The 14904-nt window shown below is 42.6% G+C and overlaps 1 protein-coding gene across 1 annotated transcript in view; it reads left to right on the top strand.

Annotated features, from left to right (window-relative positions):
• Nucleotides 1-14904, top strand: part of LOC147010830 (integrin alpha-X-like) — a 217548-nt gene that overhangs the window by 35838 nt on the left and 166806 nt on the right. Inside the window, exon 3 of the mRNA XM_085859953.1 lies at nt 12323-12437. Coding sequence (XP_085716079.1) covers nt 12323-12437 — 115 coding nt within the window. The remainder of the gene's footprint in view (nt 1-12322; nt 12438-14904) is intronic.

Raw genomic sequence — 14904 nt, 5'->3', positions numbered from 1 at the left:
TGAAGGAGTACTGATCTCCCCTCTTGGCTGGTGCTCCCGCTTCTCACCTTCACGCTGTGGAAACCAAGGCATTTAGGATCATTGGTATCTCCCGTGATGATGCTGAGTCTTTGGGTCTCCCTCTCTCACCACAGGTAGGTCGATGGTCTTTCTGTCGTTTTACCATCTCCTCTCCGGTCTCACCCCCCCTTGCTCTGTCTCCGATATGTCCCCCCCCCATATTTCCGCAGGGTGCTCAAGGTCCACCAGCAACCCGCTTCTGGTAAAAGTACCAAAATCAAGAATCACTGCTCACCTTCACTCTTTCATTCCTCTTTTTTTTTCCCCCACCTTTGGAACAAACTCCCACACTCTGTTCAATCCCACTCTTCCCTCCAGGTCTTCAAAACAGCTGTTCACCACCATCTCTATCTTCCCCCATCTAAAACCACGATCTTTTCTACCCCCGTGAATCCACCACAAACCCACCTCCTTCAAGTTCTCTGCTTTCCTCTGTCGTGTCCATCTTCTTTGCCTTGTGTACCCCACCCCATCCCTCTCCCTTCCACAGATCTCCTCATGTCTCTGTTCCCCACTATTTTGTCCTTCCCTATCCCGCCCCTCTTATCTCCTGTTCCCCTTGTTGTACGTTCTATGCGTTAGCTCTCATACGAGCCTCGACAATGTATACAAAAACAAAAAAAAATGAATCGAGAATGTCACCTTGTCCCACCACCAGACTCTGGATATGTCTCTAGTTAGTCTAGTACAATCTACCAAACGACAGAATAGGATGACAATGTAAAGCACATATTTTTCACCACAAACCTACAGCTTAAAACATTATGCTGGAAATGGAGTGGGGGCTCCTTGTCATCCATCTCCAGAGCATATATGGACAACAGCATTTGCTTTCTATTTATTTTTTTACAGTAATGTATGGCTCATGGAAGAGCTTTTCGATGTATTATATAGAGATATTAGAAGACATGAGTGTACTTGTGCATGAATTACAATGACATTAGCAGACAATGCACAAACTCATATGGTACAGTATATGAGTTTTGAACCTGGCTTCTCTCACATCGTGAGCAAAAGGTTCAGATAAGAACATAAACACGTGAAATAAATTTTAGGTTTTTTTTTTTCCTTCTTCTTCTTCTTCTTCTTCTTCTTCTTCTTCTTCTTCTTCTTCTTCTTCTTCTTCTTCTTCTTCTTCTTCTTCTTCTTCTTCTTCTTCTTCTTCTTCTTCTTCTTCTTCTTCTTCTTCTTCTTCTTCTTCTTCTTCTTCTTCTTCTTCTTCTTCTTCTTCTTCTTTCATGTGTATCACATGGCTGCATGTAGCATCATTTTCTAGGGGTGAGAATGCTGTTGATGCAATTCTCCATGTAGTTTCAAGCTGGAATTTGTAATATGCTCAGGGTGCCGGCAGTAACTCACCTATTCTTCTCAAAGGACACTTTGAGATCTTTAACGACACCCACTCTAAAGACCATCCAATGGATGGCACACACATTGATGCCTCAACCTGCCTACAAACTAATGAGCAAGGCTCATGGACGAGCGAGGTTGAACTGGCAGTTGGATAGTGGGTCACCAAATGGGCACAATCAGTAAGAGAATGAACAAACATGAAAAGAAGAGGGAGAGGAGGGGGAAGAAACACCAAAAGCAGAAAATAAGAAGGTTGGGTTGGGAATGGTTAATTGGGGGAATAAAGATTGTGGTTCAGGATTGGGGGGGTGACGCGAGGTGGCGCTCATACTGTCTGCTTGAAGCTCTGGATGGAAAAGTGGGAAAGAACAGCCTCTGGAAGGTAGTTCCATAGATGGGAGAAGTGAGCAACAAAATAGTTGAGGTGTGCAGTCAGCCTGGAATTTGGAAGTGTATGCAAGAGGAGGGTATTGGAACAGGGTGTGCACCCTGAAGTTGCTGAGGGGGGTTGGAGGACTGAGAGAGCAGAGGGAGCAATATCAGAGAAGAGGTGGTGAAAAACAGAGACCACTGAATACTGACATGCCTGTGATGTGAAAGCAACAGACTTTGTGCTTTGGGGCTTATCATGGGAAATTTCAATAATGTGTAAGCTTTCAATTCCACAAAATCCTGGAGAGTCAGATCTGATGCTGCTGCACCAGCCCAGAGGGGAGAATCATAATCAATTGAGCTGTAGACAAAGGCCGAGCTTTTAGAAAGTGATCGGCTGATTTCCCAAGGAAAGATTTGGATTGACAGAGAATGCCGAGTCTGTGGCTGGATGTGGAGGCCAGCTTTGCTGTGTGCTTGGCCCAGGAGAGGGCATGGCTGATGGTGAGGCCTCCAGGTTCATGAGACTGAACCTATCTGACCGAACCAGTGCTGACAATGGAAATAGGTGGGTTAGTGTGACGATCATTCTGAAACGATAGCGTGAGACTGAGATTTTCCAGGATTGAAAGGCATGTTCCATTTATCAGACAAGTGCCTCGCAGCGGCATGGTTTACTGTCGGACACAATGTAGCATCATCTGCACAAAATAAAGAGACTTTTCCAGAGAATTGGACTGGGTTCTAATATATTCAGATTAAAAGCGATTGTGCATACCTCAGTTATTCTGCCAACCTTGGGTTATTATATTAGGGCGGGCCATTGTTTGAGGTGCCTATATTCAGGAAACACAGGGTTGCAGTTATGGTGTGTAAGGAGAAGTGAATGAAGTAGTTATCACTGAAAGGTCGAATATGGACTATTTACTGATGTACGTAGTCTTGGCAATACAACTCGGTGAGTACCTGGTGTGGATTGTGATATGTCTTTTTTGAGTACCTGGTGTACCTTTTTGCGTACTCGGTGAGTACGTGGTGTGAGAAATAACCTTTTATATGTGATATGTCTTGTAGCCTGTACAGGGATATAGAACTCTTGAATTATCCTCAAACTACAGTTTTGGAAATTTGTTCAGTAATTGTTCCTTTCATTCAGACATTTACAGTCGGCTGTTCTGTGATGGAACCAAACAGAATAATTGTAATTGATGAAACAAAGTAAAATTGCACATTTTCATCTTTCAAGTTCTATATTTAGTTCATGGATTACACGAAGTTCAGATATGAAGTTATCTCTTGGATGATAAGATGTGATGAAGTTTCTCTTGGGGTTTCTGGTAAAGGTGACGTTGAAATTGTAATATGAACTTGAAACACGTTCATGATGGCACCTTGACATAAATCTTCTGCATCATAACCACATGCATAATGATAAAGCATTTCTGTCATATCTGTGGGAAACATTTTTCTTACGTGATTAAGTTTCAGCCAAGATCGTGGAGTTTGCCACCATTTCATCATTGGGTATAACTTTGTGATTAAAACTGATGATATGTTGTCATACTCAAATGTATTTAAAGCTGATGAGAAATAAAGTTGAATTTGTCATTGTCTTTTTATGACAATAATAAGTAGAACAAAAATAACGTTCAACATTTTCATGTGGATCAAGGAGAAAAACATATATATATATATATATATATATATATATATATATATATATATATATATATATATATATATATGTATATATATTTAACACACACACACACACACACATATCTCTTTATATATATATATATATATATATATATATATATATATATATATATATATATATATATTTTTTTTTTTTTTTTGCATATACACAGTCGTGTGTGCGTGTGTGTGCACACGACTGTGTAATGCATTTGTAGTTTTTACCAACTTCACTCAAAAGTCTATTCAGGTGTCGGAAATCGTTCAGCAAATACAGTCGTTATCACTACCGGTGCATGCGTAATGTTGATCAGATACTTCATTATGCCGACCAAGTGTGTTTCACTGATAAAGTTATTTTTCAGTGTTGGTTTCACTGATAAGAAGTATGAGTTGTACAGAATGTATGAGTTGTACAGACAAGTATGAGTTGTACAGAAGCGTGAGAAGGGAAGTCATGTTATGTAGCGATACATGCATCATCTGACTTCCCTTCTGATGCTTCCTCATGGACCCAAGCACTGGATTTAATTTGATGAATTTCCTAGCATTTCTTACCAACAATGAACGTGCATTCGTCAATTCCGTTATAGTGCTCTCAGCTAATGATAAAGTCGTGCTACTGAACTCACCTCACATACTCTATTTTGCTTGTAGATCAGCTACTTAATAGTTAAATTGCTGGGATCAGTAGATTCTTTACTTGTCTGGTGGACCTCCAAGGTGGACATACTCTTTAGCAAGGTTATTATCCTTACCCAATTTGTTCAATGAAAGACGTGTTTTGTGTGATATTGGACGAAGTTGGCTAATGTATGTCATTCCACAATATGTTATGCACCAGAGGTTGTGTTATGGAAAAGCCTCCATTTCACCACGCCATAAATGCTGCAAGGCAACTGGATGAAGGTGCAGGGATTGTGGAGCTCAGTGACGTGAGAGTTCAGTGGGAAATCATTGTAAAATATGCAGGCTGTGTTGTAGAGAACTTAAATTGCATACATTTGTAGTAGTAGTAGTACATAATCTACACAATTTCTGCAACAAATCTAAGTGACACCAGCGGATTACCTCAAAAAATAGCTTCGAGCACTGAGTATCTGAACAGCACATTCTTCCATTCTGACCGTCATTCCAGCTTGTTCAATGCTGACACTGAATTTGTGACATATGCTCCATTTTATCAATGGAGCACATGTTTAGCATGTATGAATGCAGCAATTTTTGAGAGGAATCGTGCAAATGATGATACAAGCATCAAATTTGGCACATTTGTTCTCCAGGGGATTCTCATCAAATCTGCCTGATTGGCCATTTGAAAATCCAAATTTTGAAAAATTTGAAAAAAAAAAAAAAAACTTCAAAAAAGTCAAGATCACGAATCAATGTTGGATACTGGCTGAGATTGGTGAATGTTTCAGAAACATCATCAAAGACGTTCCAAGTCTGCCATGCAGTTTTCTTCCCTTTACTGTGGAAGGCAGACACGACGTCACATCCAGTGAACGCAGGGAAGTATGGGATCCCTCTCGCTTTCTCAGGCCCTATTGCAGAAACTACCTCATGGACTGAAATCCATCGTGCCTTGGCTCCTTGGCCAAAGGCAATCCACATGTTCTCAAGACCTAGTTCCTGTAAGGATGGCAGTACAGATATTGCTATGACTAGTATGCCCATGTCATTAGCCTTAATGATAATGAACTTGCTACCATCCGTCGTTGCATCCTGGTGTGTACAAATATTCGAGTGTCAGCTTCTTCATGACAACATGGAGACACAGCATCCAGTGACTTCCTTTTGTTGCTAATGGCATCTTCTCCTTTTGTGACAATGACTATGCTTGTCATCTGTGCTTCACACATCTTTTCTGCAAGGAAGTGAAACAGCTCAGTCTTGTAGCTGTCATCTCAAAGAAAGCTTCTTCAGTTACTTGGGGTCTTACTGGTTCCTGTCACTCTTCTTCTGATCCCTTGCCCCCTTTTCGACCTTGCCTCAGACTTCAGACTTGACTTCTTGTACACATCAAACACTATGTCCACCCTCTCGTACCTGGCACCATAGGATTCCACCTTTGGGATGATGTCTTCTTTAGCATAGTCATCAAATATCTTTGAAGTGCATGGAGGTAGGGCATTGATAAGTGCTGAGCCATCAATGATGACTGCATCTTTCCTTGGTTTTCTGTCTAAGATGTTCACTTGCGCTTCAAGAATGTCAGCCAGCTGTGACTTCAAATTTTTTTGAAGTTTTCTTTTTTTCTTTCAAATTTTTCAAAATTTGGATTTTCAAATGGCCAATCAGGCAGATTTGATCAGAAAGCCCTGCAGAACAGAAATGCCAAATTTGATGCTTGTATCATAATTTGCACGATTTTTCTACTATCTACTACACTACTAGGCTGGATATTTTTTATATTTCCTTGCATTACAATACTTTTACTGAAGCCCGTACCACATTCTATCCTGCCGTCTTCCATCTTGGCATTCACTCTGGTTGATGTTTGGCTTGCATCATCCACCCCTTGATGCTTACCTTGCAGCCTATGATGCTGAAATGGCGAACAAACCAAAGATTTGGCATGAATGAAAATGCTGGACCCTGAAGAGCAAATCTCTGTAAACGCAGAACATGGGAATGAATTTGTATCTTTCCATGGCTCAGGGGCAGTAGGTACAAATTTAAATTGTGCATATTGAATCAAAAGAAAGTGGATTCTAATGTTTCTAAAAATAATACATAAAGATATGAATTCCTTTGCAATCAGTTCCGTGGAAAGACCCCTATATGTTCCGTATGTCTCCTTATTTCCCCTTGCTCGTATATTTCTTCTTCCAACCTCCTTCCCTTTTACTCCTCCATTTCCCTGACTCCCCCAACCACCATCCCCCCCCCACTTTTTTTTAATCTTCATTTTCTCATACCTTTTTTTCACTCTCAGCTGTGTTAAGTACAGAAGACAGAGAGTATCTCTATATTTTATATCCGTTAAAACACAGAGAGAGAGCAAAAAATATGCAATCATAATAGTGACCACTTCAGTTAATTACGTCCACCAATGAAGGTGGACAGAGCCTTTGTTTTCACTCCTGTCTGTCTGTTTCTTTGTCTCTTGGTGAGCAAACTATCTCAAGAAGTTGTGGACGGATTCGGCCGAAATTTGGACAAGTTGGGTGTGTGACAAGGACAAATTGATTCCATTTTGGTGAACATCTGGATCTGGATCTAGATACTGGAGTTTTTAAAGTGATTCCATACCACTGAGGGATTGGGCCAAAAACGTTATGTAGTATGATATTGCAAAAAGTTGTGAACGGTTGATGACAAAACTTTGTAGATGAGTTGGGTAGGTGACAAGAACAAGCTGATTAGACTTTGGTTGAGGTCCAGATGCAGATCCAGCCAATCAGTGGGATACAAAACGTGAACTGTTCAGCATGGCGGAGGTATTTGCTCAACTGACTGCCATTCTCATGACTAGCTATTGCAACAGTTGCCAAATCAGATAAATATTTCCCCTCTTAGTCCTTTCAGGTTCTTTTTATTCAGATGACGACCCTTTGATAACTAGTCCTCTTTTTCTTCCTTGTTACCCTCACCAAACGAGAGGGTATTGCATTTGGGTCCGTTTGTTACTTACGAAATCTAAAGATTTTGTAAGTATATTGATGAATTCCATCCTCTGTTATTTACGAAATCTAAAGATTTCGTAAGTATATTGATGACTTCCGTCATCTGTTTGTGGGTTTGTTTGTTTGTGTGTGTGTTTGTTTGTAGGCACGATAACTTGAGAACGGAAGAAGCTACCAATGTCAAATTACACCACGTGATTCAGGAGGTTGATGGCTAGTGCTGATTCGATTTTGGTCACAGTGAGGTCAAGCATTCGATTTTTGATGGTTTGGTACAGAATCATCGTAGAAACTTCTGGTTTGTGTCGCTACCTTCTCTAGAGACAGATTTTATTAGACAAGGTGAGAGGTCAAGTTGACGATTTCGTCAGTTCCAGTCTATGACTGCTTGTTTGTGTGTTTGTTTGTTGGCACGATAACTCGAGAATGGAAGAAGCTACCAATGTCAAATTATACCACGTGATTCAGGAGGCTGATGGCTAGCGCTGATTAGATTTTGGTCAAAATCGGTCAAAGATCAAGGTCACAGTGAGGTCAAACATTCGATTTTTGATGGTTTGGTACAGAATCATCATAGAAACTTCTGGTTTGCGTCGCTACCTTCTCAATAGACAGCTTTTATTAGACAAGGTGAGAGGTCAAGTTGATGATTTCATAAGTGCCAGTCTACGACTGCTTGTTTGTCTGTTTGTTTGTCTGCACAGAACTTTTGTGTTTTTCTCTGCAACCGCTTGTCGGATTGAGACGAAATTTTCAACATTGGTGCGACAACACATGTAGAATGTTTTAATGATAATCATGACGTCATAGGTCATGTGGTGTGGCAGCCATATTGGAAAAATGGGAAAAAATTGGACCTCTGTATCTCTGAAACTGCACCAAGGAAAAAATTGAAACTTGGCACATAGCAAGTACTTATCATGAGGAATGAGTCTGATTTTTATGAGGTAATATTTGCCGTCGTTATGACGTCATAATTGCATATGTAGAACGCCACTCCTATCTCCAGCCACCATAAAACCACCATCTGAGGATTTGCACTCTGGCCACCGTAAATCCCTTCATTCCGCAAAACATTCTCGAAGCATAAAAAAAATCTGAAAACCCACTCCATGGGAGTACCTCCTGTGCAGCTTCTCTTCGCAGGGCAGCTCACCGGATGATGGGATTGGGGCAGAGCCTTCGGGACCCCCAATTTTTGATTACAGGAGGGAAACCACGGGGTAACATTCCTGGGTCAGATTGCGGGAGAGTGTATCGGAGTGGTGCTGAGGTGCCATCCACCAGACAGCAGTCTCCTTGGGTTAACCTGAGGCGGTCCCTTTGGGTGGGTGCCTGGAATGTCCTATCCCTAAGAGAGGATGATCACCTGTCTCTGTTATCATCTGAGCTCAAGCGTTTGGACATCGGTTTTGCAGCACTCTCTGAGGTTCGGAGACTGGATTGTGGCGAGCCCATGGTGGGTGGTTACACCTACTATTGGTCTGGTCGCTCTGATGGTTATCATGCCCAAGGAGTTGTTGTGGCTGTGTCCAATAAGCTGACTCAAATGATAATTGAGGTAACACCGGTCAAAGAGCGTATTTTGAGACGAAGGATTCGTCATTCCTTGAGTATCATTTCCCTGGTCTCTGTTTATGCTGCGACTGAGGCGAGTGATCTCACCATGAAGGACGCATTCTGTGCCACGCTCGAGTCTGTGGTTCATCAGTGCCCCAGGCGAGATACACTTCCAGTCTTGGTGGATTTCAATGCATCGACTGGAACTGATAGGAATGGTTATGAGACATGTGTTGGTCCCCATCGGTCTGGAACTGTGAACCTGAATAGCACTAAGTTCCTTGACTTTGCAAGAAGTCAAGGACGTGGCTGGCTGGTTCATGGTTTCAGCACCCACAAGCTCATCGCTGGGCTTAGTATTCCAACACTGGCAGTGTGGCAAAGGAGATTGACCATGTCCTCATTGATGGTCGCTGGAGGATGATCCAGAACTGCAAGGTCTACCTGAATACTCAGTTCCTCAATACTGACCACTGGCTTGTTGTAGCATCTCTTTAAGTTGCACCTTAAATCCAGGAGAATGGTACCAACCCAGCCTTGGCTGGATGTTGGCAAGCTCAAGGATGAGAGGGTAGCTGAGGAGTTTGCGAACAGGCTGAGTGAAGATTTTGGGGGTCTGGGTGCTTTGGGGGATCCTGAAGAGTTGTGGAGTGCCTTCAAGACCACCATCCTTGATGTTGCTGGTGGACCTCTTGGAACTCACCGTCGGTCGAAGAAGAATCTTGTCTCTCAAGGGACACTGGATAACATTGACCAGAGTTGCAGGGCGAGGCTGAATGGCAGAGCTGCGCTGTTCAGGGAGCTGATACGTAAAACTGTACATGTGCTAAGGGAGAACAAGGAAGCCAATGTGCGAGGAATCTGTGAGGGGGTAGAGCATCACCTGTGGTCTAATGATTGTTGTCCTGCTGACAGGGGAATTCACGCATTGCGTTCATTCAAGCCAATCCCTCGGTGTACTGCAGTTTGACCAGAGGGTGGTCGGCTCTTGATAAGTGAAGGCCTGCTGGGCCGGTTATTTTGAGCAGTTGTACAAGGCTGATCCACCAGCTGTTGAGTTGAACATCAGGGCAGTTAGAATCCCTGTTGCTGACCCTCCAATCAACTGTGGTCCACATTCGTTTGTGGAAACACAGGCTGAGGTGAACCGGTTGAAATGGAGAAAGCTCCAGGGATCTGTGGCATCCATGCTGAACTTCTCAAGGCTCCTGGAAATACTGCACTCATGTCATTGCATGCAGTTGTTCTGTGCTCTACCTGGAACACAGGCATCATCCCAACTGACTGGAAGAGGGGCCTTGTTGTCCCTCTCTGGAAAGGGAAGGGTGATCGCCAAGACCGCAATGACAGAGGGGTGATGTTGCTCTCAGTGCAGGGAAAGATCTTTGCTCGGATAATTCTTGATAGGGTTCACCACCATCTGCTTGAGCACCAGCGTTCAGAGTAGTCAGGCTTTACACCAAAGAGGTCAACGATTGACCGTATCCTTGCTCTTTGGGTCCTCACCGAACGCAGATGAGAGTTTCAGTAGGGGCTGCTTGCAGACTTTGTTGATGTTGATCTCTGTAAGGCGTTTGATTCAGTGAATTGGGATGCCCTCTGGAGGATTCTTGGTCTTCGTGGGGTGCCACCAAAGCTGATCGATCTCATGTCTAAACTCTACTCTGGTACTGAGAGTGCTTTGAGATGTGGTGGTACTATCTCTGACTTATTTCCAGTTGCTACTGGAGTTCATCAGGGGTGTGTACTTTCCCCCACACTTTTCAGCACTTGTATGGACTGTATTCTGGGGAGGATGTCAGAAAGATCAAGCTGTGGTGCATCTTTTGGAAATGTCAAGATCTCTAACCTTGATTTCACAGATGCTGCAGTCATCTTTGCGGAGACTTTAGATATCCTTTTGTGGGACTTCGAGGTGCTGAATGAGGAGTCAAAGCCGCTGGGATTACGGGTTTCCTGGGTCAAAACTAAGATCCAGGCTTTCAATGACATCTTGGTTGCTGCTATCCTGTCTGTACCTGTTTTTGATGAGGATGTTGGGGTCATGGAGAGATTCACTTACCTTGGCAGTGATATTCATGTCTCTCCTGCCTGTGAGGCAGAGGTCAATAGACGTCTGGGTTGGGCCTGGGGAGTCATGGATTCACTGGATCATGGGGTGTGGCGCTGCTTGTAGCTGTGCGGGAGGACGAAAGTCCGAGTCTTCAGGTCGTTGGTGCTTCCAGCCTTGCTCTATGGATGTGAAACTTGGACTCTGACCAGGGATCTGAGATGGGTTTTGTATTTTTAATTAATTTCCTGACATTTGTAGAATTTGTTTTTCATTTGGAAGTTGTGGATTATGATGTGATGTGGATTATTATTATGATATGATGATTATGATGAAAAAAGGTGGGAAAAGTCTGCAATTTCATTCCAGGCTATAAGGCAACAAAAGGTAAAAAATTTGAAAGGGGGTGTAGCCTTTCTGTCGGCACTGTATGTGGGTAATTCCCTGGCTTTACCTAATCTCACATTACCAATGTACCTAAACCACATGATTTGAGGAAGAAACCAAACCATACAGCATGGGAGTTTAGCTTATCTTATGTCAAACACACAGCCAAAAATCAAGATGTTGTTATCAACAAAGATGCAAAAATGCATCACTTTGCATTTTCTCGCACTTCAGAACAAGCATCATAAAATATCCAGATGTTTTGGAAAATTCAACATCGATATCAAGCAAACAAGACAGACGACTTAATATGCAGGGAGCTGATCCAGCTGGGGTTTGATAATTTCGACGAACCTCTTCCACCTCGCAGGCCCCTCTTTTTATCAGGGTTTATAATGTCAGTGTACTTTGCAATTAAATACTATATTTGAATGCAATCTAAGAGGAATAAGTTCCAAGTTCGATAAGCCATCTACTGTATATAAATGCAATTAAATTAACAGTACTCAGTACTGTACACAGGGAGAATAATTAGTGGTTCAAGGCATATTAAAATTTTTGCTTTGAGCGTTGGCAATCCAGCAATCCACCTTTTTTCCTGACTTTCTCCCCCACCCCACCTGATTAGGTTTTACAAACTGAAAGTTGACAAACTTGTGCTAACTGCCATTGGAAGTAAAGAAATACCAACATTTTGGGAATTATTCCTTCATCAAAGCAAGAGATGTTGCCACATCCATCTTGCCCTGAGTTAATACTTGGTGGAAGCACCTTTGACAGCAAGATGAGTACACACCATCCCTTGGGTGGATATAATGCTGGGGTTACACCTGCTAGCATTAGCTGCTTGAAATCTTTCTCTGAGGAAGAGTTAATGTCTGAAACGGCAGCTTTACTTTCCTTCCCATGGCTGTTAGTGCACCTTTATCAACTTTCAGTTGTTAAAACCTATCAAACAAACTGTCTGCTACCACACATCTTACAAAGCCTGACAAATTATATTGCTGTTTTTGTATGAATAACCACCCCCCCCTCTCCTCCTCTACCCCCACCCCCAACACCATGGATTCACCAACGATGTAACATATCTCACATGGCTTAATGTTGTAATAGAAGAGATAAAATGATGTAAATGCCGAAGATAAAATGGTTTATATGCCATTTCTTGATCAATGCATCCATAGACTTATTTAAAATGTTTTTCAATTTGCAGGAGTGCACGTGAATGGGTACAATATAGACATTGGTACACCATTGATATTCCGAGGTGATAAAGATGAAGAGTTTGGCTATAAAGTAATCCAGCACAAGGAAAGGAACAAAAATTGGTGAGTTTATACAGTAGTTGAAGACAAAAACAAATTGATTATTAATTTTCATAACTGCTCACCATAAAATTTCTCTCTCTGGCTTGAAGATTTTATTGAGAGTTTGAAATTTACCATATTGGAGGTTGGAGTTTTATTAATTGTGCCTTTTCAATACAACAGCATTAGTACATGGCGAGTAAATTGTGATATATGTATGTATATATATATATATATATATATATATATATATATATATATATATATATATATATATATATATATATATATATATATATATATATATATATATATATATATATATATATATATATATATACACACACAGTCCACACAGCATATTATAATATATAATTTGAAGTTTTTGTTTGTATGTTTGTTTGTGTGTCTGCATACCTGCCAACCTTTTTTGAAGGAAAAGTAGTAGGCTGGCGTTGCACGTGTCCCTCGGGGGGTCCGGGGGGCATGCCCCCCCGGAAATTTTTCAAAAAAATGAAGCAAAATGGTGCAATCTCCTGCATTTTGAGATCACAGTTCGCTGAAATATATCAACATATTTTTAGAGTCAGGTCAGGTATGGGAGCATGTGCCAGAACAGCGCGTCGCTGCGTCCACTTTCCGTCGGTACTCCAGGGGCCTCCGTCTGGCCATCGCCCAGGCAGATGCCAGGCCCATCCCCATCTCCTTGAGATGGTGGTCAACCTGCTGCAACCATGAGACACGTGGTCGGCCCACTGGCCTCCTCCACTCATGAGACTCCCTCGCTGAGAGAATCTGGTGAGCAGGATCAGCTTCAGGAAAACGAGCCACATGTCCATACAGCCGCAACTGACGCTCACGGACTATGCAGGTAACAAATCTCATCCGAGTCTCTCTCAGCAACCGCTCGTTGGACACAAAATCCGACCAGCGATAGCCAAGGATTCTCCGAAGACACCTGGTACCAAAGGAATTAAGTCTCCATCTCAGATCCTTGGTTAGAGTGAAAAAGAGAAAATTTAACATGGTTGATCTACTCACCAATCTTTATTTTTCTAAGACATCATGATCATCAGTCACGTTTCCATAAATTACTGACTGTGCAAGCTCCACATGTATGTGCCCATATGTGTACACAAGAGTTTACATAAACTCACTGATACATCTTGATGAATGAAATGACTGGCCACTCTGATTTCAGAACATATTTGCAGTTTACCTTACGCAAAGCCTTGATACACTTGAACTCTGTTGTCCAACTTGGCTTAAACTTGTTGACCCAGCGTGGGGGTGGTTTTTTCTTTTCTGGTGTTTGCATTGTTGTCGTGCACTGAAGCGATGAGTCCTCTCTGTTAACTCGAGTCTTTGATCATGAATGGAAAATGCCAATGGCGCGTTGTCTGGAAATGAATGCCCGCTGTTTCCTGTCGTCCCATTTGATTGGTCATGCTGAGTTTGGAAGCAATAACCAATCACTGACGAGAGAAGAAATCAAGGTCAGGCACGAGTTTTGTAGAATGTAGAAGCAGCCGCATGTAATACGATCTTGATCTTGGCAGTGAGAAACGAACGCAAAACTGAAAAAACGCAACTAATTCTCTTTTTCCAATAATAATTTCCAAATGCGGTATGTCTGACTAATAAAATCGGTAGGCGTTGGGAGCTATAGAAAATCGGTAGGCTACCGCGCAAATCGGTAGGGTTGGCAGGTATGTGTCTGCACACGCTAATCTCCTGAACGGTGAAAATTAGGAGGAAACCTCTGAAACAAAAAATATCGGGTCGGGTCCCGGGAAGGCTATAGGCGAGGAGGCGGGGCCCCTCGGCCGGGGGGAGGGGTGGGGGGGGGTTTCCCCTCACCAAGGATAAAGGTCCTCACCGAATGCAGACAAGAGTTTTGGCAGGGGCTGCTTGCAGCCTATGTTGATCTATGTAAAGCGTTCGATTCAGTAAATCAGGATGCCTTCTGGAGGATTCTTGGTCTTCTTGGGGTGCCACCAAAACTTATCACTCTGATGTCTGATCTCCACTCTAGAACTGAGAGTGCTATGAAATGTGGTGGTACCATCTCTGACTTATTTCCAGTTGTTACTGGAGTACGTCAGGGGTGTGTACTGGCCCCCACACTTTTCAGCGCTTGTATGGACTGGATTCTAGGGAGGATGTTTGAGAGATCAAGCTGTGGTGCATCGTTTGGGAATTTCAAGATCTCGGACCTTGATTTCGCAGATGATGCAGTCATCTTTGCGGAGACTTTAGATATCCTTTTGGAGGCCCTCGAGGTGCTGAATGAAGAGTTGGAGCCACTGGGATTACGGGTTTCTTGGGTCAAAAGAAAGATCCAGGCTTTCAATGACATCTTGGATGCTGCTGTCCTGTCTGTGTCTGTTTGTGGTGAGGATGTTGAGGTCGTGGAGAGATTCACTTACCTTGGCAGTGATATTCATGTCTCTCCTGCCTGTGAGTCAGAGGTCAATAGACATCTGGG

The sequence above is a fragment of the Eptatretus burgeri genome, chromosome 16, assembly GCF_056783735.1.
Source record: "Eptatretus burgeri isolate ZD-2024b chromosome 16, Ebu_testis_v1, whole genome shotgun sequence".
NCBI classification, from domain to species: domain Eukaryota; kingdom Metazoa; phylum Chordata; class Myxini; order Myxiniformes; family Myxinidae; genus Eptatretus; species Eptatretus burgeri.
The sequence above is the reverse complement of the archived record's forward strand: the minus strand, read 5'-3'. Positions and strand labels throughout refer to the sequence as shown.